Here is a 24893-nt window from a genome sequence, read left to right as displayed (position 1 = left end):
GAGAGCAATCATTTAACAGTGCATAAAAATGACTTTCTTACATTTACAAGTAAATTGCTATTTTTATTTACAATCTAATAAAACACTTAATATAACCTGTTTTGCAGTAGTGTAGTTCTAGAACTTTTAACCATTCTCAGTGAGTGTTTTGTAAAAACAGAATCTACACCCCTCATGACCAAGCTGTTCACCTTTTAACATTCTGTTTACTTAACATTAATGTACCATATCAGTACCACTACAGAGTAATGCAGCCAGCTACAAAACTAGAGACCTGTGTCTTCTTACTCACGTCGTCTGCAGTCCATTAGCGTAGCTTCTGGCACCTTGAATCGAAGAGATCCTCCTGCACCAGGTAGTCTTCCCCCTACTTTAAGCAATTCTTTGGCTCCAAAGCCTTCTACATTGACCACATCCAGAACAGTTAAGTTGTTTCTGCCATAATGTAAAAATCAAGCAATCAGTCACTAAAACACAAATTAAGTTTGCAAAATCATGGCTTTGCTCTCTAGGTGCCAAACCAACAACAGTGTTTCAGTAACAGAGTCAGTGGCCAAAACTGGTCAGGTTTTCCCTAAACAGAGATGGGATCACTCCAGAACCAGTCACTAGTGAATTTCACATAGTGAAGGAACAAGTTTTGTAACCACTGTCACTGGATAATAATTGTGCCACCTAGTAAAAATGGTTTCTTCTTCCATAAACTCTTTTCCTACAAAGATAACCAATGTTTGGGTGCACGTAAGACTCACTGGATCCATAAATCCTATCATTATGGAGTCAAGCTGAAAATAGCAAAGCCATGCAATGTGTTTCTCTCTTAACTCAAAATTACCTCAGTATATTCATATACATTTTATAACCCAATGACCACATATCAAGAAAATAAGACTGTATTTTTTAATGACTGAGACATGAGGCACAAACACACTTTAAGCACTTTCTATAAAATCAGAGGTATTCTGGCTTTCAAATTTTGAGCATTTGTCCATGCTCTGCGATTTTGCAAATTCATTTTACATTGAGTTGTTTGATTCTGACTTAAAACTGAAACGTGGCTTACCTGATTAAAATAAGGGAAGTTACTCTTTTGTAGTCAAGCGGTGTAAAAATTACACCAACTCTTCTGGTTTCCAGTGGCTGTAAACTTAACAAAAGCAGCTCAGAACTGCATTTCTTGCTGATGAAATCCTCTTGATGTGCATTCTGTTAAACAAAAATGCACTTCTTATTCACAGAAACCATGTGTGTTTAAAGATGCCAATAAAGAAAGCACCGTATCGTTACTTAGCACTACATAAGATATTTTTGGCAAGGTGCAGAAACTGCTAACTTGTTATACAAAAGTCTTTCATTTTGACAGCATAAAACATCAGATAAGGTTGTTTATTTGAGCAAAAGTTCATATTACTGCACTTATTATGAGGAATGTATTACTTCATTTTTTTCAAAACAGTTTTTATTTGCTCAGATGGAAAAGAAATTATATAGTGTCTTTCATACTCAAAGAATCCTGAAACACTTCACAGCACAAGAACTGACAGTGTACTGATTGCATAGGGAAATGTGGCAACCATTATACCCTCAGCATATGACTTACAACTTGATTTAAGTGAGAAAGGGACTGTTGGCAAATATGCTGATCATTTGAGTCACTGGAAAGAAGCCAAAGTGAATTCCCTACTGTATTATTGAAAACCAGAACTACCAGAAGTTCACTTAGTCTGGAAATAATGTAAATTTTTGGTTTGTTTGTTTTTGATACCATTGCTTATTCTTTCTGCCACTATAGAAATGAAAATAGCCCTAAAACTTGCTCTTCCAGAACTGGGGGTCTTTTCTTAGAAAGGGGTGATCAGATAGCTATAGCAGTCAAAGCAACCATAAACATTCCAAAACAGGCTCTTGCTTGATTGTTTTTCATTTATGGCTGATTTATTAACAGCTTTTCTGATATTTTTCAGTTCAAAATGTTTTTATTCTTAGTCTATTTTATGAAAAATAACATAAAAAAACTTTCAGAACCTGCATTTAACAAGCAGTATTTATTAAAAGCAAGCCACATACAACATTTGCAAACTTCACCATGTCACTCCCTAAAAAGAAATGCACGCACTCAAACGTGAACCTAACAATTCATTACACATAAAGTGACTAGGGAAATGATAACGAATTGAAAAATTCGAATATTAAGAACTAGTGATTTGTTTAACAAGCCAAGATCCATCTCATATGTGCTGAATACCTATCTAACCATAGATGTTCCCCATAGCTCTTCAAATCTAAAGAAAAACATGTGTTGCACACACTGATGCAAAGATGTACCATTATTTTTCCATTTGGTCAAGAGTATGGTGCATGGGACTGTCGAAACTCAGTCCTACCCACATACTACCTTCTCAGAGTGTGCCTACAGGCAAGGGTTTATGAATTGCTGTCTCCTCTCTTTTACAACAACTCTTACAACTGCTGCCAAAACCGAAAGGTCAGCTTTGATTAGTGCAGCAAACATACTCTTTTCTTTTTATAAGAAATTTCATTAAGGTCTTAAAGCATATGTGCAGAAACATGTATCTACACAGGACATTAAAGATGAGTCTAGAGCATGCCCAAAAAGCAAGGAAAATACATGAATTCCGGGCTTTTGGACAAACCAGAAGTCTAAGAAGAAATTATCTGCATACTCTGGATGGTACTCTGGTCACCAAAATATGCCAACATCCCCGATACAGCATCTTCTCTGTTTCTGTCACCCATGACACATCATCTCAGGGTTTAACCACAGCTCAGCACTGGTGTGACACAGTCAAGTGTTATCACACATATGTAAAAATTAGGCTATGGGAACCAGCAAGAACCATGACATTCCAAACCTGAATCTGGGAGCTGCAATGACACAAAGCTGAAATGTAGAAATCCAGTCTTCTCCTTCATTGAACTACCGGACAGTAGTGTACTGAAAAGATAATCAGCTAGTTCCTGACATCACTGACTCAAAAGCCTAACACTTCATGTTCAACCTGGAGCTAAAAGCTAAGTCTCAACAGAGAATGCAAACAGTGGCCTCCTCAACACGTACACACAGTGTCCAGGCACACATGCACTCCCTTCCTATAGCTTTTGAGTCTGTTTTCAAAACAGACTAAAACTCTGAAAAATAATTAACTGCAAAGATACACACCTAACAATCAAGAAAACACTATGCTTTAAATAGTACCTCGGAACGACTGAAAAGTAGCATAGCTAGGAAAAGCTTTCTCTAGTGTGCCAGACCACTTCTTCTACCAAAAGTAGCCATCTTACCCTGTGAGAACATTCATCCATTAGCCTGAATTCGGTGGTTGTGAAATTAATAGCTTGCACATTTATGCCGAACCTAAATAAACCAAAAGAAAAAAGTTAAGCACTTGAAACCCAGCCTGTCAGAAGTGAATTGACTTATTTTTACATGCTGGCATCCGTTCTAAAATAAAGATTATTTTTACAATTTCATTTTGGCAGACGTGAAATACGGGTCTGCATTTTAACAGAATACACTACAAATCAGTTTTACATGAATTCCACACATTTGGAACACAGACAAATGGCTGGGCATTTTAGATATATCAGTGTACAATATTGTAAATGCTCACAGTCAAGAAATATAATTTTTAAGCCACACAAATACAAACACCCCAAAGCTTTTTCTGCTCACATAACTGTTAAGAAATAATAATCATTAAATCTCATTAATTTACTCAAATATCTCCCTTTCTACTCATGATTTGTTTGGGACAAATTTCTGTTTTCTATCACATAATTTACAAATCAAATTCATGTAAAGTAGTTGATTATTTACCTGAGCACAAATTATAACCATTTGACATGAAGGTATTAAAAACTGACGTACGAGAACCAACAGGTAAAATTTAGGTTATAGAGGACTAATGGACCTCAAGCCACTAAAATGAAAACTCACTTGTCACAACTGTCAATGACACTAGCTTAAAAAGAAACAGTTAATGGATGTGATTTCTTGTAAACCTAGAAGATCTCCAGAAATTAAAATGTGAAAATACAGAGAAAATGTAATTTCAAACCACTAGAAAGAGTCTCTGTGGAAATCACATTTAGTATGCAAACAGATGTAGTTATTAATGTGCATATATATACATACACACACATATATATATGCACATACACATACCTATGTAAAGAAATGAGGTTAAGGAAGCAATTACACAGGAATCTGGACCCCAAATATGCAAGTTACACTTCGGCACATGAGTAAAATCCCACTGTCTTGAACCAAGCAGTCCTACCAACTACATCATTTTCTCTAAGTGTGACAGCCAGGGCTTATTTTGGTGAATTTCAGCTCACCTCACTGTGCCCCTTTATTGCTCATCTAACTCTAATCTAGATTTCTCATTAGATCATCCTAGTTCTAAAACAGGAAGTCCAAAACAATGCAGAAACATTTACTTAGCTGGCCCTAAACATTTATGGTGGGGTTCCTGACTCTGGACCTGAATTTTTCTTCCTGGTTCCTGTGTCCTCTGTAACTTGGATTATTATCTAAGAAAAGGCTAAGAAAAAAATTTTTCGTGGTGGGATGGTTCAGATACCTTCTTCTCAGTGATCAGGCTACAGACCCTGTATAGATACCAACCGGCATTGTGGGGACATGCACATCCCCAATTCTGTAAGTTGTTCACCTCACCTGGGCAGCTTGCACTAAGCCTCAGATCCTAAAAGATGACTAACTACAGATCTGGCAGACAGAAACTTGCTTAAAACATACTCAATTTGTAATTCATCAATGATGAGGTACATTACAAAGTCAAGCACCATACAGGAAGCTGCTCTGAACATGATTATATCTTCTAAAATGAGTCAGAACATTGTCCCCACCTAAGTGACACTTTGAAAAATTAAAAAACTACAATAAGCAACAATCATAAGGCATAGCAAATAGATCTTTTAAAAGGGAAAACAGTATCCTGAGATAGTTTTTTACCATTTGTTCAGCAGACTCAGTGAAGCTTGGGGATCAGGGTAGTAAGAAAGAGGCAGAAGCTGCAACGTAACTGGGAAGGATGAAGGGTTTCTTAGTACGAAATATTTTACCTAAATAGTTTGGAGGGGAAAAGAAAAAGTTAAAAACTACATATTTGAGAACTGGATGGTAAAACAGTTCAGCACTGGTAATATGATCTGCATTTTCAAGGGACTTCAATCTGGCTTCTGTCTTAATGCAGTATAATCATACATGCACAAGACTGCATGGAACAGCAGGACATGTCACCACAATGTCATAATTTGGAAAATCAGCTAAGAGTGCCCGAAGAACTGTGTGTATAAAAATATAGACTGCCCCCGCTCCCCCAACAATCCTTTCATTTGGAGTTTGATTTATGCAGGCAGACATGAACAAAGCTCTTGCACAGAAGAAAGTGCAGTTAGTGAAGTGCCACCCCTTCTCACAGAAGTCTGAGTGCTAGCAGGTTATTATACACATTACTGTAATGACTAACAATTAAATTGGACACATGGAATATTAAGGTAATTCACAATGTGCATATGAAAACTATTTCCATATGACTGGTTCTGGCATAGGGTAGGTTAGTGGAGACCTAAATCTGACAAACAAGAAAGACATAATTGTCAGTGTGGCTGGAAGAGTGCTCTGCAAGTGGTGTATCTCTCATAAATGTTTTACACACTTCTGTTACACAAGGCAGTGGTATGAGGAAGACTTTACTGTAACCACATGCATCATTAATAACAGTACACCCTATCCCTAGTCCTTTGTTCAAATATTTTACCACAAACATGTAACTTATACAATGATGCAAGGAAAACTTTGACAACCACGAACAATTGTTGGATAAGACCTACGTTGCTTTACTCCTCTCCTTGTATTAAAACATTACAACTAGGCAGCTAGAAAACTTACCAAAGAGCCAAAGGGATATAAATCTAGTATCTTAAATTGGATCAAAACACTGATTTACCAGCAGTATGAAAATGCTAAGCAACACCAAACATTAACCACAAACTTTGTTATTTAAACAAGCTAAACATACACAACTCAGAAAACTGTAATAACAACCATCCTCACCATACTACTTTTAACGGCTGTGGCACTGAAGTTGAGTGTAAGGCTGGGCTCTGTAGTCAATCGCGGCAAGAAAAAGGCAAAGGATTCCTCTTCAGGCTTCTTCTGCTGAATAAAGTGAGGCGATCCTAAAATACTTCTCCTGCTTTATTGGTAAAACCAGAAAACTTTGTTAGTTGTTTTCTTTTTTTTATTTTCAGAAAAAGAAAAAAGATGATTTGCCAGGATTTATAATTACCATCAACTTATCTTTCCTTGAAAATGCTCTTTACTAAATAAAGCCCATAAAGCTGTACCCTAGTAGCAGAGAGCCAGTGTAACTTATGTGTATGTACACCAGGGACTAAGTACCCTAGAAGCCATCCAAAGACCCTAATCCTGAAAGGACTGCTATGCAACCTGTTGATGAAGGAGTCATGCAACTCCATAAATGATCTGGTAAAACATGCTTTGACTGCTTTCATGCTAGGTAGCCATGGTGAGGTAACTACAGTCAGAACATTATTTACATTCTAAAGTTCAAGCATCTGAAAAGCTTACTTATGGCTGGCAGTGTCTTGAAATGAAAGCTGGGTGTGTTCTGGAGTGCTCTGAAACTCCAGGTGCTTCAAGACAACTAACTTAAGCGTAGGAAGGTCCAAAATGTTTTCTTCTAATTAAGAATACTTCAGAACAGAAATATTCTTTCTTACAACACTGTACTGGCTTGAATTAAGAACTTCAACAGATTCTGTACAGACCTGCAGGCTTCCCCATGTCTTATTTTACGCCATCTTCCATAAAGGTCACTTGCAAGCTCAGAATCCAGGTCCCAGGCAGAACGGTCGAGAGAGAGACTCTTCTGCCAAAGCAGATTTGCTAAAACGATAACAGATTTTGCTCTTTCCATCAATCTACTTCTGAACATGAGTAATCAGTATCTGCAAAGGGTCCAGACCCAAAAATAAAAACAGCAACCCACTTTTCCCCTTCAAAGTAAGCATATGTGAGAGTATATAAATTACTTTACATATCAGATTTGCTTAAGGAAATACATCTGCAAAACCACAGTAATTGTACATGCAAACAAGAGTATGTGTATTGCACAGGCTTATATGCTCTAGTAAGTCCTTTTTACTGCCACCATTTCTAATGGATGACATTGAAAAGTCATCATGTTATCATATTCTCATTACAAGTCCTGCTACATAAAATGAATTTTCTACAATAAAACTACTGACAGATGCCAAAAAAAGCCGGAGATGAGCTTACCTGAATCAGACTTTCCCAAGTAGCACTGAATATCACAGTGGGCAACTGCTTCAAAATTAAGATCTCCCTGCTGGAAAACCAAAACAAAAACGACTGACCATATGACAAAATAAGAGAACAAATTTCAGTTTCTCAGTGCATAATTTTAATGACTAAAAAAAAAAAAGAATTAAAAATAGAGAACTATAATTCCATCACTGCTTAACTTTGGGGACTTCTCAAGCTACAGAACTGTTTCACAGCGTGGTCTGCTACTTAGCTTTTCTTTCAGGACTAAGGAACAGATTTCTGGCCTGAGAGAGGCACTGCTGCATTTGGGTTTGCAAGGCCTAATAATAAATCAACACAACTGAATACAATACCTTGGACACAGTCGCATATATCTGCAGAGGTATTTCAAATATCACTCCCACATTTGTGGCCAAACAAATACTAGAGAGCACATTCGTTACAGTGTCTTTCACACTGAGCTTCAAAGAAAATACATTCCAGCAGCCTGGAGGTAGAGTCAAAGGTTCATCAAAGTTCAGAATCTAGAAAGAATCAAACAAAAACTGAATTACAATTTATACACCATTTCTGGTGCAAGAGGTACCTTGAAAAATGTAAAATTTCTCTTCCTTCATGTTTTTGCTGTTACTACATGCACATATGTGCCCATAAGTGACCCACACAGTGCACATATGCAAATCTCCTATCAAAATACAAAAAGAGACATTTAGATGTATTCATAAACCAGATTTGCCTGCTTTGAATCAAGCAATTGCGCGAGTAAACTACTGGCTTCGCCTTCTAAACTTCAAAGTTCATCTATGCACTAAAGACTTCTATTATGGCCTATGAAGAAATGCTGAATCCTGAAGAGCACAAACACACATGTAACAGTTCTGAGAACAGAGCAAGAGTCTATAATTTGATGCATCTGTAGCTGCAACTCAAATGAAAGAACAGTTGTTAATAAAACAATACAAAACTAAGCTGGACAGTGAATAATGCCTCACGAGACAGTAAGATCTTCAGGACCTAATAGTTACAGATACCTTTATTTTTAACTGATTCCAACCAGCTCTGAGAACCCAAAGTTCTTCAGAGATTCCATTTTCTATGTCAAAGGTCCCTATCCTTAAATCAGAGACAAAACACTGTATGAAGAAGAAATAAAGCTTACCTTTACTATGTTCTTTGTTTGTCTGGCTATGAAGACTTCATTCAATTCAATGCTGAAGTAAAAATTATTTGTAAACCATATGGACCAAAATCCTGAAATATTATGATGTGGTTCTATATGAAACAATGCTGCAGAAGGATCTACATCAAAATACCTGTAAGTAAATCCAGAAAACAAAATACATCTGCAATAGTCCTTGACCACACATAAGTAGTCCATACAAGACAAGATACTCAGTATTCTTGCATAAAGAAACTCTTTTAAGTTTTTACAGAGAAGAACAAAATTATGTCCTTTTTAATAATTACATAAGAGAGTAAAAATTTACAAAAACCATGTAAAAGAGGTAGGCAAAAACTCTACCCCCTGGTTATGCTACAGTACAACATTGCTTACTGCTTTGTGAAACAGCAGGTTGGATGAAATTGGCAAAAGATGACTGAAGAAAGAAAAGACTTCACATTTTTTCTAAAACTATCCAGCTTCTGCATTACATTAACCAGGTTGCTGGAAATGTTGTCATAGACTAAGCAACATTTATATGATATGAGCTGCTAAGGCGTATCCTTTTCTTCTTGGGATAAAATATGTAACTATTGCTTGACATGTCACAGGCAAATGACACAGTAATAACAGGAAGAAGCCTCTTCACTGACCCTGGAATCATTCAGTGACAAAGCAAGTTAACTTCCTCTCTTAAAAGTACGTTACAATATTTTTATTATAATACCACAGTGAGCGTTAACAAACATACAAAAATCCACTGTCAACCTACCCTTCCATTACAGGACAGGAAAGACAGGCTTTTAGTGTTGTAGTGCCTTCTAATACATTGTTCTTCTTATTGTCAGAATAAAGACTTTCACTGTCACAGGATGCAGCTGGGCAAAGAGCAGACACACAGAATAGATCAGCCAGGACAAAAGCATATCCACAATGATTTTCATGTGAAGATTTGCAAGAACACCATAAAGAGGAACATTTGCTGGTCCAACCCTCACAGAGATGAGCAAACCATTTAATTGCTCGAGTCCTAATTTTCAGAGGTTTCAAGCCTTACTTCAAGAATTTACGAATGCTAAACACCTTCAAAAAACACATACAACAAGGCTGCAAAGAGCAACCCAACCAATTTTAACCACATGTCATTGGCACAGCATTCTTATGTAACAGTGCACACTGCCTCCTTTTAGTAAGTGAAAAACTGCTCTGAAAAAAGAATCATTTAACATAATAGTCTCTTCTTTTTCTTATTTGCCCTTTTTTTGCTAGGAAAAATGTGTCTCAGTGTCACTTTGAAAGCAGCTTGTTTCATAAAAGTTTAAAGTCTGTACACTGCAGTCTAGTGGTCAGAATAGAAAACAGGCTGGAGTCAGGAACACTGAAATGTCAACCTCTGCCACAAACATGTCTGGTCTCAGGCAAACCTCTTCAATGATCGTGCCAAGAAATGTCATAGAAAATGACCACCCAAGCACAATAGCCTTTTAGCAAACGTATGTGAAACAGAAAAAAATGCATATTATAAAAGGATGTTGAGAAAGCATATTCAATAATTATGCTAACATTTTAGCAAATGTTTTCTTCCCCTTCCTCAGAGCCTTTGATCAGCATAAGAGGAAGTATATATATATATATATACAAAAATGGTGGAAACAATTAGCAGAAAGAATTCATGCTCCTTCTCAATAAAGTCCAGACAAATTGATTTTGAGATCTTTCAGGGTCTCTGCTGAAAAAAGCTACCCTTTCATAATCAAATCCTGTTTAATCATATTATCTCTAAATATATGTATCCTGTACCTTTACAAGAAATAGAAGCAACTTTTGTAAAGTTAGTAGATGATGAAGATAGCAGTACTGGCTCAAACTCCACAGGAGGTGTGTCTTTTTGTGACAACTGCCGTATTTCCTGCAAGAAGACAAGACATGATCATCTTTGTAGCAGTAGTACCATTATTAGTATAGCAGCTCCTGTATTAGTCTATCTTCTTGTCAAATTTGCAACCTACCATCTGCCATTTTCTCATATCTTCTAAATCAACACATGAATTTTTATTCAGTTTAACAGCTCTTATGTCATTAAAAAAAAATCCATCACTGAATTACAACTCATCGTCTCAAGGATTTATTAGACATTTGGACATTTTAAAAATTTAGAAGTGTGACATTTGCTACCAGCAAAATCAGTCTGCTACTAGAGAAAGCCAGCGAGTTAATTCCCCAGTCAAATTCGACACCCTAAATTATGACTTCCTGAAGACCACAATTACCTGTATATGCACAAGGTTGTTTCCAGAATGCATAATATGCACGTCTACTGATGAATGACCTGTCCAAAAGAACAAACACCAAGGTAAGTTCACCAAGGATGGAAGCACTCTTGTTTTGTCAGACACTCATATGAGAAGCAATCCTAATTTAAATTTAAAAATCTTTGTGTGACAAGAGAAAGAAAGAAGGATGGTTGGTGCTGAAGTAACTTTCTAAGGGCCAGATTATGAACAGCAGGAGAGAAATTAGTTTTTACTGTTCTGCATCACATCAGCTACACGAGATCCTGGCTCACCTGCTTTAAATAGAAAGCATTCTAAGGAGACAATGTGAACCCAGATTCAGTGCTTTGGGATCAAAACAGGAATGGTCCTATCACCTGGTACAGTAGCAAACTATTGCCTAAAGCAACTGGAGACAGGTATAACACAGCTTTCAACTGCCAATAAAGTGGTACATCTGTACTGGGTAATCACCCTTTGTCACTGGCAAAGCTATGTTCCTGTTCACAGGACATGATGAAGATGTAGAGCACCAAGAAAAGAACAGCAGAACAGAATAAGAGATGACTTTTATACTACAGGCGGTCAGCCAACTTCCAGAAGGAAGAGAACTTGAGTTCTTACCCTTGCTTATGCTTGAATTACATCAGTATATGCAGGTTCACAGTGAGAGGACACTCTCCCAGTTCACCAGCCACTATTTTTAATAATGTGTGTGTTTTGCTCAGCTGTTTGAAAGAAAGACTACAAGTGCCAGCTTCCAAAAGAGGGTTCAAGATGCTAATTATGAGTGAACAGATGCTCCATATACCCAGAGAGCTGTGCAAAGTGCATACTCTTCTTCAACCTTTCCAGCTGGCTAGTTCCCCTGTGCAGACACTCCCTACCTGCTGTCCCTCTCTAGGTGCTGACACATGTTGCACACAGAGGCTAACACAGCATCATATTCCCATCAGTCAGACTTTTCCCTCAAGACTACATTTCTCATTTCATTATTCAAACAGAAGGCAAGCAAGCATTGCTATTTGATATGGTAAAGCCACCATCGGTACTGATGGAGCACAACATGGAACTTCTCACCAACAGCAATTCCAAAGGGCTTACAGGACCAACCTCTGACACAGTGAGGACTTGTAAGTGCACCACATTTAACAGAAAACAGCCCTAAAAGCATACTTCCAGTACTTTAACCATTGAAAGTGTTCAGGGCGAGCACCCTTGACACAAGAGACGTGAACAATTTTCTACCAGCATCAGAATAAATGTACATCCACAACTCAATACAGCAAAGCACTGGCATCTCACCAGCAAGGAACCTTGGTTTACAGTGGGTATTTCAGTTTCAGCTGTGAAATATCACATCACAGAACAGGCACAAGGGAAATAGTATATATTGCACATATTGTTTTGTGACTAGGTTTTGAAAGGCATTTTGCAAAAGACAAAAAGATGTTAATTTTTAACAAATATGTTAAAAAAATATTATTTTAATCTGGATTCTTAAGCAGTTCCTTCTTCTCCAATCATTAAGTAAAACTTGCAGTCTAAAAAAAAGCTATTCTAACAGACTGCAAAGCTCTGTGATAATTTAAAATCCCCTGGATTTAGAGGATTTGCAGCATAAAGAAACTGCAAGGAGTTGATTGTTTTGCCTGTGGAATTCTAGCTTACAAGAAGAAATGATGTGGGCATCTGTATTACTTCATTACCCTACTTTCCAAAACGGCCACTATTCCCAGTACTATAAGAACCATTCTGCATTCACAGTCCCATTATGGTCAATTTAATTAATGAGAAATCAGAAATGCAGTTGTAGAAATCGAAGGACCATGTCATCCTTCTATACTACTTAAGCAGATGCATAAGCGTGGAGGATTGAAGAATGAAAACAGATATAAAAGATGAAACAGATAAAAGAAAGAAAAATGACAAAAAACAGATACAAGAATGATAAAAGATGAAACAGATAAAAGATGAAACAGATAAAAGAATGAAACAGATATAGTTTACAACTTTGCAACTGTTACCTTCATGAAGAGAACTGTGTTTAAGGTAACTCTACACAAATTCTCTGACAAGTTATGTTTAACTGAACTGATTTGGTTTCCCTCACTCATGAAATTAAGCTGTAACTGAATTTTATTCAATTTAGCACATCAAATTACAATTTAAGTATAAAACCAAGCTGTATTACAATTAAGAGGCATATTTAGGACTTACCTGAGGTCTTTGTTTTTTCCATTGCTACATAAACAACAAAAAGATTCTCCAGTAAGTATTGTCTGTGCTCCACAAAATCTTGCTGGGCATTTTCCACTCTTACTGTTAAGCTCATTTCTAGCAGCATTGGGTCATCAGACATAAAACAGCAACTCTGAAGTGAGACAAGGGATATGGGGTGTGTGTGATGGGGGATAGAACAGAAAAAAATCATTACAGTAAGGTATCTTGAGAAATTAATCAAAGGTATTATCTAATAGACAAGGTTTCCAGCACCAAAATGCTGGCAAAACAGGAGTAATTAGGATCTCTGCTAAAATCTGAGAAGAAACCAAACACAGTGCAAGTACAGACAGCACAGCAAAAACAAAGACAAAAACAACTAAAAAGGACACCGAACCTTGAGAGAATGCAAATTCATAAACTGTCTTAGTCAGTCTCACCTCAGGGACTGCAAAACAGTTTCCTTTGTTAAATCCTCTGCCTTCAATAAAATGTGCCATAAACAGACTGATGCATGTGTCTTAATGGTAGGAAGACAGTTCATGTTCACTGGTCTGTTTATAGTTAATTTTTCCAAATCCTGTGTTTATTGTCTCCATTTCTCACTGAAGTAATTTTAAAAAAACAAACATACATGTACATTTCTTAATAGAAAACACTGTCGTCTGGCTAGAATACTTCAGATAAATACAAGTAGGATCTTATTTCTATCTGTAAAGAGTGGCTGCTGTTAACACAGCTGAGTCCTAGCAACTACAAAGACACAGACAACATTTCACACAAAAAATTAAAGCCAACAAAGCAAAACAAAACTAGACAATCAACAGTGAATAACATAAATTGATTCTGCATCACACCACAAAGGTTGCTAAACCCAAGCTCCAATGCCCTACCAAGAGGACTAATTTGCTTAGGACGTGGAGGAGTAGAGAACTGGCACATGAAGTGCTCTCAGAAGTGCAGCAAAACACCTTCAGCTAATCTGAAGTGCAGCAAGGAAGTACAGCAGGAGCCAGGAAGTGCCTGGGAATGGGATGCCAGCTCACTGCTCACACAGCATCAAAGAAAACCTCAGCACTTGAAATGGCTGCCAGGAGCAGGAGAGGAGGCTGCCATGGAGACTGGAGTACAGGCACAGTGTTGGGAAGCTCAGATCAAAGAGCAGGCAGCTGCACTCCATGCAACCTCAAATGTTCAGGTGTACCTATGCACTATTCAATGCAAGAACCAAACATGAAGAGGAACAGCATAGGACAGCTGCCACGTGCAGTGTACAGAAATACAGCTACGGAGTCTGGGCCTCAGTGCTTTTGGAGGGGGCATCTCTGCTAACATACTCGCCCCTCCTCATGGCCCAGGTCCATGGCCTCCTCCAGGGACCCCCAACATGGACCAGCCAGCCCAGGCTTCAGCCCCTCAGTTCACTGATCACTTCTCACTGTGAACCAGACATTCGTGAAACATTTCCGGAGAAAAGAAATTACAGGGATCTAATCAGTTTTGTGCCCTATGTAAGTAATACAACACTCACACATTAGAACACTTAGCCTGTTGGATTGGTATTGGTTTGGTTCTTTGGACGTTTATGGAGTATATGGTATCTTTTTTCATCTCCCTCTCTCCAAAGATTTTAGTGTGACATGTGTCACATTTATTTGGTATCCCAGGATACAGTTTTATAAAAGCACAATTCCCCTTTGAGACACTGAAAACTACATTGTTGCTAAAACTTCTAGAGCTCTAGAAAGCATCCCTCTAAGCTTGGCTTAAAATAAGAAGACCTAAATAGATATAAAATAATAATAAAACATACCTTAACTAACTGATATGTGTCATTAGGTAAACTGCATTCAAGGTGAACCCGTAAGAGAGTAGCATTCATAGTTTCTGCCTGTAAGAAAGAAAATTGAAGAAAACATCAAGCACATTGCTTCAAATGATATCACATAAATCTGATTCATATACCATATATTATAAAGATAATAGACTGCTTCCATGCATACATAACAGAGCAATGTAAGGAATTTTTAAAAATGAATATGACTACTCTATACAGTAGACCATCAATCAGTCTCCAAATTTCAGGACTCTATCAGTATCTATTTACTTATCGAAGTATTATTACACATGATCATTCAATATTTATAGAGCATCTGCATGAGAATTTAAATAAACTTTCATATGTCAAAAACCTGTATTCAACAGACCCTTTCTGTATAATATAAAAGCTTATTTCCTTGTTTTCTGTGTATTTTCTTTGTTGACTGGATACTGAAACACAGCTGCCAGGCCAAGAACATAATAATTCTTGGACATGGTCTGATACACAGGCTTCATGCCAAAATGGACAGACAGAAAATACTTGTTTCACCTTTTTATTGATTGTGTTGCCTTTTTATTGACTGGAATGGGAAAATAAAATAAAATAAAAGATGACATTGACTTTGCTACCTTGTAAAGCACTCATAAATCTAATGGGGCAACACCACCAACAAAGCTAAATGTAGTTCATGAAAGCTATCTGCAAAATCTGCAGTGTCAAATTATTTGCACAAACTGCTCAGCCAGTATGTCTTGATTCTAAATCAAACAAAAAGTTACAAAAACAAACAAACAAAAACCAGAATCAGAATGACAGATCTATCAGTGCCTTAATTACAGCAAAATTTCCATCTAATTTTGAAACCGATGTGGAACCCCCACCCTCTGTTTCTCTTGTGATACTGAACTAAATATCTCAATAGGTATCTGCAGGTTAAAGTTTTTGGAGGTGTTGATGAAACTGACTTCTAAACAATTTTAATAATTTGATACTGAAAAGGAAAACCGAAGAAACTTTTGAAAGTTTCTAGCACCCTATTTCGTACCTCCCTAGGACAGGAAGAAGGGGGCAGACAGGGGGCATCTGAGCAGCAAAGTTTACCACAAGCGTGGCATTTCACAGGGTCCAGTTTTATAAAAGCACTGGAAAAATGAAGCCAACATCTGCATTGCCTATTTAATAGGATTTCATACCAAAATGACTGAAGCTTCACACAAGAGGGCGGTGTAACCCCTGCAAAGGTGGTTAGCAGTGACTCAAACTCTGTCCCCAACAACCTGAACCCCTGCAACCTCCTTTCTTTTTCACAGATGCTTTTGTCCTCATCAAATTCTGAGAGCAGAAAAAAACCCCATTTGATTCCAAAAAATGCACCACTTCCTAACCTCTCACAGTCACGGCTGCTAGTGGAGTTTTAACGAGGCAGTAAGGTTACAACTTTGAGGGTCACCTCAGATAAACCTTTAAGCTCAGACTTCCATTATGAGTGCTTCTTGAGAGAATACTACTGCTTCCATTGTCCTAAATAACGATTTGTTAGTCCTTATTCAATGCTACTGTAGTTTAAAGTAGTTTAAGACCCCCACATCACCATCAAAAAAAAAAAAAAAAAATCAAGTACATTATATTTTTCCAGCCTTTGTTTTCTTGACCTGGCATAGATCTAACATAGAAAGTTGCTAATGTAAAACATACAGAGGGGAAAAAAATGCTATTGGGGTATATTTGATGCTGATCTGTTTTCTATGAGAAATTTTTACTTATTTGTTAAGCTATCTTCAGAAAAGGAAATGGGTTTGCATTTCTCTAAGGCAGACAATAGACATGTAACTGTCATGCCCACTATCTTAAAACACCAACAGGATGGCTCTGAGTTAACCCTAAAGAGAAGATAAAGCATCTGAGAAGAAAACACTGTCAGAAGCAGAGTTTCCAAGAAAATAAACCCAGGACCACATCCACATCTCCCAGCAGTGCAAGCACTCTGTTTACACTGTAAATATCACTGCTAATGCATCAGAGCAGAGAGCTGAGTTATGCAGTGAATGCTTGTACCAGATGCAAATTGAAAAGGAATGTCACAGGAGGGAAAAGTTAAAGCGTTGCAAACCAGTACAACCTCTGCCATTTCATTACCTGGTGCCTCTATTCCGTATCAGGTACGCAGGCACACACAACTCTGCACCCACAAATGCTATATGAACTGAATAGAGACAACTGATAGAAGCCACACAAATTAAATTCTTGCCAGTTTTGGTAAGTTCTCACACTTAAATTTTAAAGAAACAGAGGCCTCTGTCAATAAAACCCTAAAAATCTGAACCATCCATCTGATTTGCAAGAAGCCCTACTTCTGACAAAGGTCTAGGATTCTCGCTGGGGGAAAGTACAGCCGGCAGTTACTTAGGAAATAATTCATCCATCAAGGAGATGTCAATCAGACATGGCTCTATAAAAGATTTCTGGATATATTCCTGCATCATTATCAGGACTGTAAAGTTCAAGCCACTTCCTAGAGTTTGGGTACAGTATCGTTAAAAAACAACAAACACTGAACAAGCCTGCTCTTCCTCCTGTAGGTCAATCCTTCAAAGTTTCTGTCCTGGACAGTCACAGACCCTAAAGTGGTATTTCCACTCTGAACAGTGTTAATAAGCTGTCCCTGCAAAAATGATTCAGCAGAGTTTCATCAGTGTTTTGCAGGCAGTTATCAGGATGGCACACCAAAAAAACACTACTGTCCAACTACCTTCTTTCTCCACACCCAAGCACCACACTTGCATGTTTGCTTCTCTGACCCTCTGCCCACCAGCCCAAAACACAGCTTAACAAGTGCTCGACTCCTGCCAGTACTTGCAGTATTTCCCAAGTCATCAGTTCACAAACTTCGAACTCCTCTGGGAAGTCAGCAAAGAGACGCCTGTCCCTCCTGTGATAAGGCCCTCTACGCTGCATGTCACTCCTCCATTGACATTTACACCATTTTGAACATACTGAGGCAGTGATGTAGCTGCTGTTAGTGCCATCCAAATACTAAACAATGGCAAAAACCAGGCAACTAGAGCAAAGACTGCACCTAGAAGCTGGATAAACAAAGATGACCTATATGGGCTCCACCATCTGTTATGGCTTAGTGCTAACTAGCCCCTGCTGAATGGCCACGTGGACATATTAAAACATTCAGTGTTGGACACAGCTCTTCTTTCCTCCCAACAAGTGAGCCAGGAGACCAGAAAACCTGGGATCCAGGACCACAGCCAGAGCACTCCAAGCAAGAGTAATTCCTCAATTACAGCACAGCAAAATTACGCCCAGAGAACTGAGTCAACGCTTTCTCACAACTCATGTCCTGCAACAAGACTAGTGCCAGGTGGTATCATGCCGCAGAACACGACCTCAAGCTTGTACTCCCCACAAATAAAGCATAGGATAATGCTTGTTACTCTACAGTAAGGAAAATGTCAAATGTTCCCCAAAACTTCACTACTCAGGGATTCAGACTGAATTGTAAACCAGCATGCCTACAACTTTCAGATACCTGACAAAAACCCATTGAGCTAGTTTCGTCAGCACAACTGAGAGAATAGCCCAGCAGAGGAGCTGGGACAAGAACAAGTGCAAACAGTTTAAATGTCAAAGACTGTCTCATAAAAGCAGGTGATCACAGAAACCAATTTCTCTCTTGCAGCCACTGGTACTCAGATTTTTTATTAATGTTCCTTGCATCCCAACAACCTGGGGTCAAAAAGCTCCTATGGCTAAGCAGATTTAGGTTCCATCTCCACTCAAAACATATACTGTACCAGTGTGTGTGATGCCTGGACGTTTTGAATGTGTGGAAGCAGTAAGTAGGCATTTGCTAGCTGCACTTTAGGTTCTTCTGGAGAAGACATCAGAGTTCCTGTTCCAAAAACCTGGTGTTAAAAAAAAAGGTCATTACATCAACATCTAGTATTTCACTTATAGCAGCAACTTACAAAACTATTTTGCTAATAATAACAATCTTCCCAAGAAACAGATCAGTTTTTCACATTAGGTTCTTTCAAAAGACAATTTATAGACATAAAGTTCCAATGCAGAAAGTAACCATACACATAAATAGCACTTTAGAATCTTCACTCATTCAGGCACTATTACAAAGACACACACCAGCAGAGTATCAGGTTATCCCCAAAAGAAAGTACCTAAATACTCCTTCAGGCAATTACAATACATATATCACCATCTACCTTAAAAACTGAGTAAAATAATTTCTGATCATTTTGGTTTTCAAAGTCTGCAATTTTCAGAACACTGTAAGATTTTTAAGTTGTATGGTTTTACTGCATTTATATTTTGCTCCACCAAGATTAGTTTATGAGAATGAGATGCGCGATAACTGGGGGGGTGCATGTGGAGCCAGAGACATTGAGGAGGGGGGCATCATCAGAGGTTAAGAAAATTACTTGTGGTTTTTCACATGTATGCAAAGATTTATTATTTTTTAATAGAAAAATCCCACATCTTTTTAATTAAGAGGATAATAAAATGCATTCTATGTTCACTGAAGATCTCTGACTACAGATATAAAATACCAGATGAGAGGGAATATGGCTTTTTTTTAATGGAGGTATTTACAAAGTACATTTTACTACAATGGTAACTCATCTCCATGTGAATGATTCTTCTGTACATACTCTTGTATAAATGCACTAGAGACATCAAACATTTCAAGACTTTGGGGCTCTCAAAAGCACTGTAACTGTGCATCAAACACTTGAGTTTGCCTGATTTTGAAACTCTTAAACCTAATGCAAGTTGAAATCAATGGCAGCTACTTCCTCTGTTTCAGGTCACTGGTGAAAATGTCCATGAAAACCAGTCTGCTACTGATTTTTGCCTCAGCCCAATAGATGGCACTGACAACTGCTTCCCTACAACTTGTTGAAAAGGCCCTAGCTGAGCTGACCAGGCAATAAATGCTCAGGAGTGAGCACAAGGAGAGGAGGGATGTCAAAAAGAAAAGGTCAATCACTTTATAATGCACTTTTTCCTCATCCTTAATGAAATGTTCCTGTCAAATGTGGCATTTCCTCTAATAAATACTAGATAAATGTAAAGTTTGTATTACAAAACATGTATTTCAATTAAACTTACCTAAGCTTCAATTTAAGGAGCTTTGTTTTCCAGCACAGTATCAAAGTATGAAGACGAAATAGCTAAATGATTGATTAAAGTTCATCTTGTTTTATAAATCACTCTATTCAGAGTTAAAATTTTTCTTTAACAAATTAATAAAAGCCAAGAATTTGGAGTATATAATGTCCCTCATAAAATTTTTAAAAAGCCAAAGACCTGCTGGAGTTCACTAGTTAATTAGAAAATAGACAGCTTTAATGCACAACCATTACTTCTACTTTCATGTTTCAAGGGCCTAAATTTCTCACCCTGTGCTACATCTCTAATGTGTTTACATAAAATCCTGCAGAGTAGCTGAAAAGCACCTAAAATATTTTCTAATGGGCTTTTCATAACAAATGCATTCCAGTACAGTGCAGTCTAGACTGCAGTAGTATATGAAACCAACTAGACAATGATCTTGTAGGTATGCACATACACTTCATTTTACAACCACAAGTAGCCCCACTAACAGTAGCAATTTTAACCATATACATGTACATGATCAGGAGACTAGCATGATCTGGTAAAAGAGATGTATTGTTGATATTACCCCACCTGATTTGTATCAGGAATTCAACAAATTTTGACAGTCTCTAAAAATATGAAACTCACTTTATAAAACACAAGTAAATCCAAAACTCAAGCTAAAAACAAGACTGGTTACCTGACATGAAAGTACTCCATGAGATGAGGTATTTATAAATAATGAGCTTTCAATACTGCCTTCTTCTGTCGGCAGGAAGAGTACTCTGAAAGACACCTTTCCCATCGCTGGAATCACCTGCAGAGATCACAAAGAAGCTTGCTTGCTTGGTGCCAGTGATCACACACCCACCACTCAGTCACACGGCCCAGTGGATATTTCCACACACACCCCCCTATCTGTAGATCTCACTAAGCAGAACTTCAGTGCTGAGAAGTTTCACCTGTCCACAACCCTCAACTCTCACCACAGAGAAGAACTGAAACCATGCAGTAGCTTGCCAAATAATGGCTGGAGTTTCTCAGCTAGCTCGGGCCTCATTGGTCAAGGCTTCTTTTTGTGTAAGTTGTTAACCATGCATTACCAACAGCCTCTGCATGCACAAAAACACTTCCCCACATACAGATGGCTATTACAAAGTGAATCAATTCCCCTGTGATACACAGTCAAGTGAGTTAAAGCTGAACTTAGGCAACACCATTAGTAACCAGAGAGTCTAACTGAAAAAACAATGACATTTATGTCTGCACAGTAATAACCACTCACCCATAGTAAAAGCACAAATCAGATGAAAACCTAATAAAACCCCTTTGTGCATCAGCAGAGGATAAAATCTGGGCTTCATCAAACCGAGATCACAGCAATTCATTTTTAACATGCATTATATTGTTATACATTGTTTAAAAAATCAGTTGAAATAATGGTCTTAGATTATAAAGGCAATTATGGTCATAATTGCAATATGAAATGCATAAAACATTTCACTGTAGGTTTTTCTGAGGAATATGCAAGACCATTCAAAAGACTGAAAATTCAAGGCTGTAGAACACCCACATGGCCTGTGGATCACTGTATAATGCTGCTCAGAATAGAACGAGATTTAAACAGCCTCTCTAACACTGAAAAATTCTTCTCTTCCTCTGTTACTGTCAAACACATTTCCTACTGTAGGTTTTGGATGTCTCATCCCATACCAGTCTAAGTAGAAGTGAGCAAAAAAAACCACTAGCAAAACAGAGAAAGAGTTGGAGGTCCTACAAAAAAGCACGAAGAAAAAACACAGAATGAAGAGCTTGTGCCAAAGGAAGTACGAAGGCTTGGCACTTGGCCACTACATAGTTTCCAAAAGTACATCAACACTCACCCGGCTATGAGCAGGAGACACATGAAACTGTCTAGTAGCTGTAAACACTGAATTGACTACAACATCTCTATCTCTACTAGGATTGTAGGCATGTAGCATTTTAGCTCTGGGTAACCCCAATAACCTAAAGTAGGGGGAAAAAAAATATAAATATATTATTCACATTATAAGCACAGGCAATGTATGAAAAAAAGCAACAAACACAAACCACTCTCAAAGGTGTTCATCTGCAACAATTACCTAGCTGTAACTTATCTCTGGAAACATGTTGAATAAATTTTGCCTTTAGTGTACAAAGGCAAATATGTAACACTGGGACATGAGAGGTGCACTTAGACAAAACTCATTGGAGTCTCTGGGAGCTTAAGGAAAAAATAACCCTTACAAAGCACAAAGTTTTGAATAAAAAAGGTTTATATAACTAAGCCTTATTTTGTCAGCTAAAGCAATGATTCTCTTAAGGCTTTTGTTTAAGCTAGTACATCCTAAAACCCAACATCTCAGACATTCCTCCAGTGCATCCTCTAAAGCATTCCTTTAACTCACAAGGGGACTGTGTTTCTTTTTGGTTAGCAACAGACCATAAGTTGATTATCATTTAAGAATAATTTTCTAAAGTTTTCTTAAAAGAGACCTAAGAAAAAAATCTCATGTATTCCATCATTATGGTTTGCCCAGGACTTTCTGGATTTCATTTTTAGAAGTTAAAGGAAACAAGCTCTCTCTCCACTAGGAAGGCAATCTTTCAAAAAAATTAACAATCAGCATGAAGTAATGATTTCACATCCATGCAGATTCCCCTGAAATATACCCAGAACACATTACAGTTCCCTACTACCTTTTCCTCCTTCTTAGAACTATGTTGATTTTAACTTACAAAGCAGTGCAAGGCAAGAAAAGCGGTTCCAACTCCATGGCAATTACTTACTACTTCTCTTTTTTTCAGAGGATGCATGACCTCAGCTAAGGCTCTTTACCCAAATGGAGCTCAGTATAGCTGTTCCTCCACACTTCATTATTAACTAAAATAACAATAATATAAGATACTCACTGCATTCCAAAATGCAGAACTGATGGGTGAAAATGTAAGGCCTTCCCACTTGGAGGCATCTTTGTTGGGAAGCTGAAAAGAACGGAAAAGAAGCACAATTAATATTTAGTGGGCATGATGCTACACTTTGCAGGAAAGGAATATACAGTACAGACTCTTAACTCTTTATGTTCTGAACACAGTATTTCCAAAACTTTTCATCCATTCCTCTCACTGCTGGAAGACTGACCATTTAATAAAGGAAAGCGCATGCTAATCAAAAGTGCAGTTTGAGAAGTGTCTCATTATAGAGGCAGTGCTGGCTTGGACAACCTCCCTTCCTTGCACATACTTCCCTAGTCACAGTGATACACCTGTTTATGGGGCTGTGCAGTAAACTATGGAGGGAAAACAACTAAAAAGAGTCCTGGGGAATGAAAACTACATCAGCATGGAGCAGATCCCCAGTCTTCATTTCTTCTATGCAAAAAAGAGTAAGAAATACTGTGAAACACATACACCATCATCTTTCCTTTGCCCTAGGAAAATTCACAATAAAGTTTCCATCAGTTCTACCACATTTTTAGCTTATTTCAACATCAGTTGACACCCTATAATATGGAAATCCCAGGACATCTTCACCATTTTATCAATTAAAACATGTCCTCCACAAGTCCCAACAACCACATTGGTAAAAAAAAAGCCCTGCACTTGTTCATTACATCTACAGACCCAGTGCTACAGTGTTAGAAACTTTCCCAGAAGCAGTCTGCACGTTGCCTAGGCAGAACCAGTTTCATCTTTACTGGATGATGCTAATAAGCATCCTAGTAAGGATGAGTCTGGGAAGGGAGAGATGGACTATGGTCTCACTAGTCATCCTGTTGCTTTGCATAATGTGTGGTAGTACAGTTAATTGGTTCCAAATTTTAAAATGTAGTTCTGTAACATTACACCTATAATATACATTAGTGTGTATACAATTCTGCTGCTGTATTCCAAAGCAAAAATCATAATTTATTACCAGTCAGGAAAAATCATAATTTATTATTATGAACGCCGACAGCTTCTATGAAAACATACTCATACAAGGGAGAAAATTCCCTTGCTGCTATAGCAGGAGGAATGCAATATCCAGGTAGCATTCCTGAGGAGCTGCTACTGAGAGTCTCCTTCCAACCACCTTGTCTCTGCTGCAGTCAGCTCTTGTTCCGTTCCTAGAAACACCGCAGCAATCAGCAACTCCTTCCCCTTCCAAAAATCAGCCTCAAGGACATACCCAGAAGGAAAGTCTGAGTACCGTTGTAAACACACACAAATTAAAATTACTACTATAGTAAAAGCCACAGACATTTGGGGAAGGCACATTTCTTAAAGGTCCTCAGATAATTTTCATACATGCACACACATACACAGCAGAATAAAAGTTAAGCCACCAATTTATGCACTACAGTACAATCTTGAACCCCACCACCACTTAATTTTCTAGTACCTTACAGGTTCTGCTAAAATACCTTTTCCCACCAGAAAAATCCTTGCTGAGAACAGCAAGAATCTGAGTGCCTCTCTTTGCCAATTCATGTAACTGGCAGAGGCTCTTCAAGACTTACTAACCTTCCTTCTAGAGAGCTCTAGAGCTTTTCCTCTCAACCCTCGCTCTCTGCAATAGGTACCAAATGCACCAACTGGGTGCAAAATCCAGCTGTGGGTGCAGGAAACTGCATTTCATTTGGTTTGGGTGAACACGGCCACACTGTAGCACTAGGTCTCAAAAATGCACTGTACTATTGTTCAGCCAACGCTATACTAGTCAGAAAATGACAAAAGCCTGTGAGAGCAGCAGAAGGAAGATCCCAAGGCTGCCATTCACCCCTTCTGGAGAAGGCAGCCTGGACTTGGAATGGCTGAAGCTAAGCCTCAGCTAACAAACTCTGTGGGTTCTGAGCTGGCTCCTGAGCACGGAGATAACTTCGGAGCATTCCAGCACACTGCTTGCCCAGGAATGGTCCCATGGTT

The 24893-nt window shown here is 38.1% G+C and overlaps 1 protein-coding gene across 6 annotated transcripts in view; it reads right to left on the bottom strand.

Annotated features, from left to right (window-relative positions):
- Positions 1–24893, bottom strand: part of TMEM131L (transmembrane 131 like) — a 77093-nt gene that overhangs the window by 19357 nt on the left and 32843 nt on the right. For 2 of the 6 annotated variants that reach the window (XM_064652281.1, XM_064652278.1), the window contains exons 4-21: positions 22899–22970; positions 21848–21971; positions 20665–20781; positions 18644–18754; positions 14832–14909; positions 13016–13169; positions 10793–10851; positions 10323–10431; positions 9295–9400; positions 8520–8673; positions 7714–7884; positions 7352–7421; positions 6841–6958; positions 6104–6245; positions 5000–5109; positions 3304–3376; positions 1064–1206; positions 293–435 (exon numbers count right to left, since the gene is read on the bottom strand). In XM_064652281.1, coding sequence (XP_064508351.1) covers positions 293–435; positions 1064–1206; positions 3304–3376; positions 5000–5109; positions 6104–6245; positions 6841–6958; positions 7352–7421; positions 7714–7884; positions 8520–8673; positions 9295–9400; positions 10323–10431; positions 10793–10851; positions 13016–13169; positions 14832–14909; positions 18644–18754; positions 20665–20781; positions 21848–21971; positions 22899–22970 — 2054 coding nt within the window. Of the gene's footprint in view, positions 1–292; positions 436–1063; positions 1207–3303; positions 3377–4999; positions 5110–6103; positions 6246–6840; positions 6959–7351; positions 7422–7713; positions 7885–8519; positions 8674–9294; positions 9401–10322; positions 10432–10792; positions 10852–13015; positions 13170–13458; positions 13615–14831; positions 14910–18643; positions 18755–20664; positions 20782–21847; positions 21972–22898; positions 22971–24893 lie in introns of those variants that run through there. The other 4 variants (XM_064652282.1, XM_064652279.1, XM_064652280.1 and 1 more) reach the window with 3 other exon arrangements.

The sequence above is a fragment of the Pseudopipra pipra genome, chromosome 4 (assembly GCF_036250125.1).
Source record: "Pseudopipra pipra isolate bDixPip1 chromosome 4, bDixPip1.hap1, whole genome shotgun sequence".
NCBI classification, from domain to species: Eukaryota; Metazoa; Chordata; class Aves; order Passeriformes; family Pipridae; genus Pseudopipra; species Pseudopipra pipra.
The sequence above is the reverse complement of the archived record's forward strand: the minus strand, read 5'-3'. Positions and strand labels throughout refer to the sequence as shown.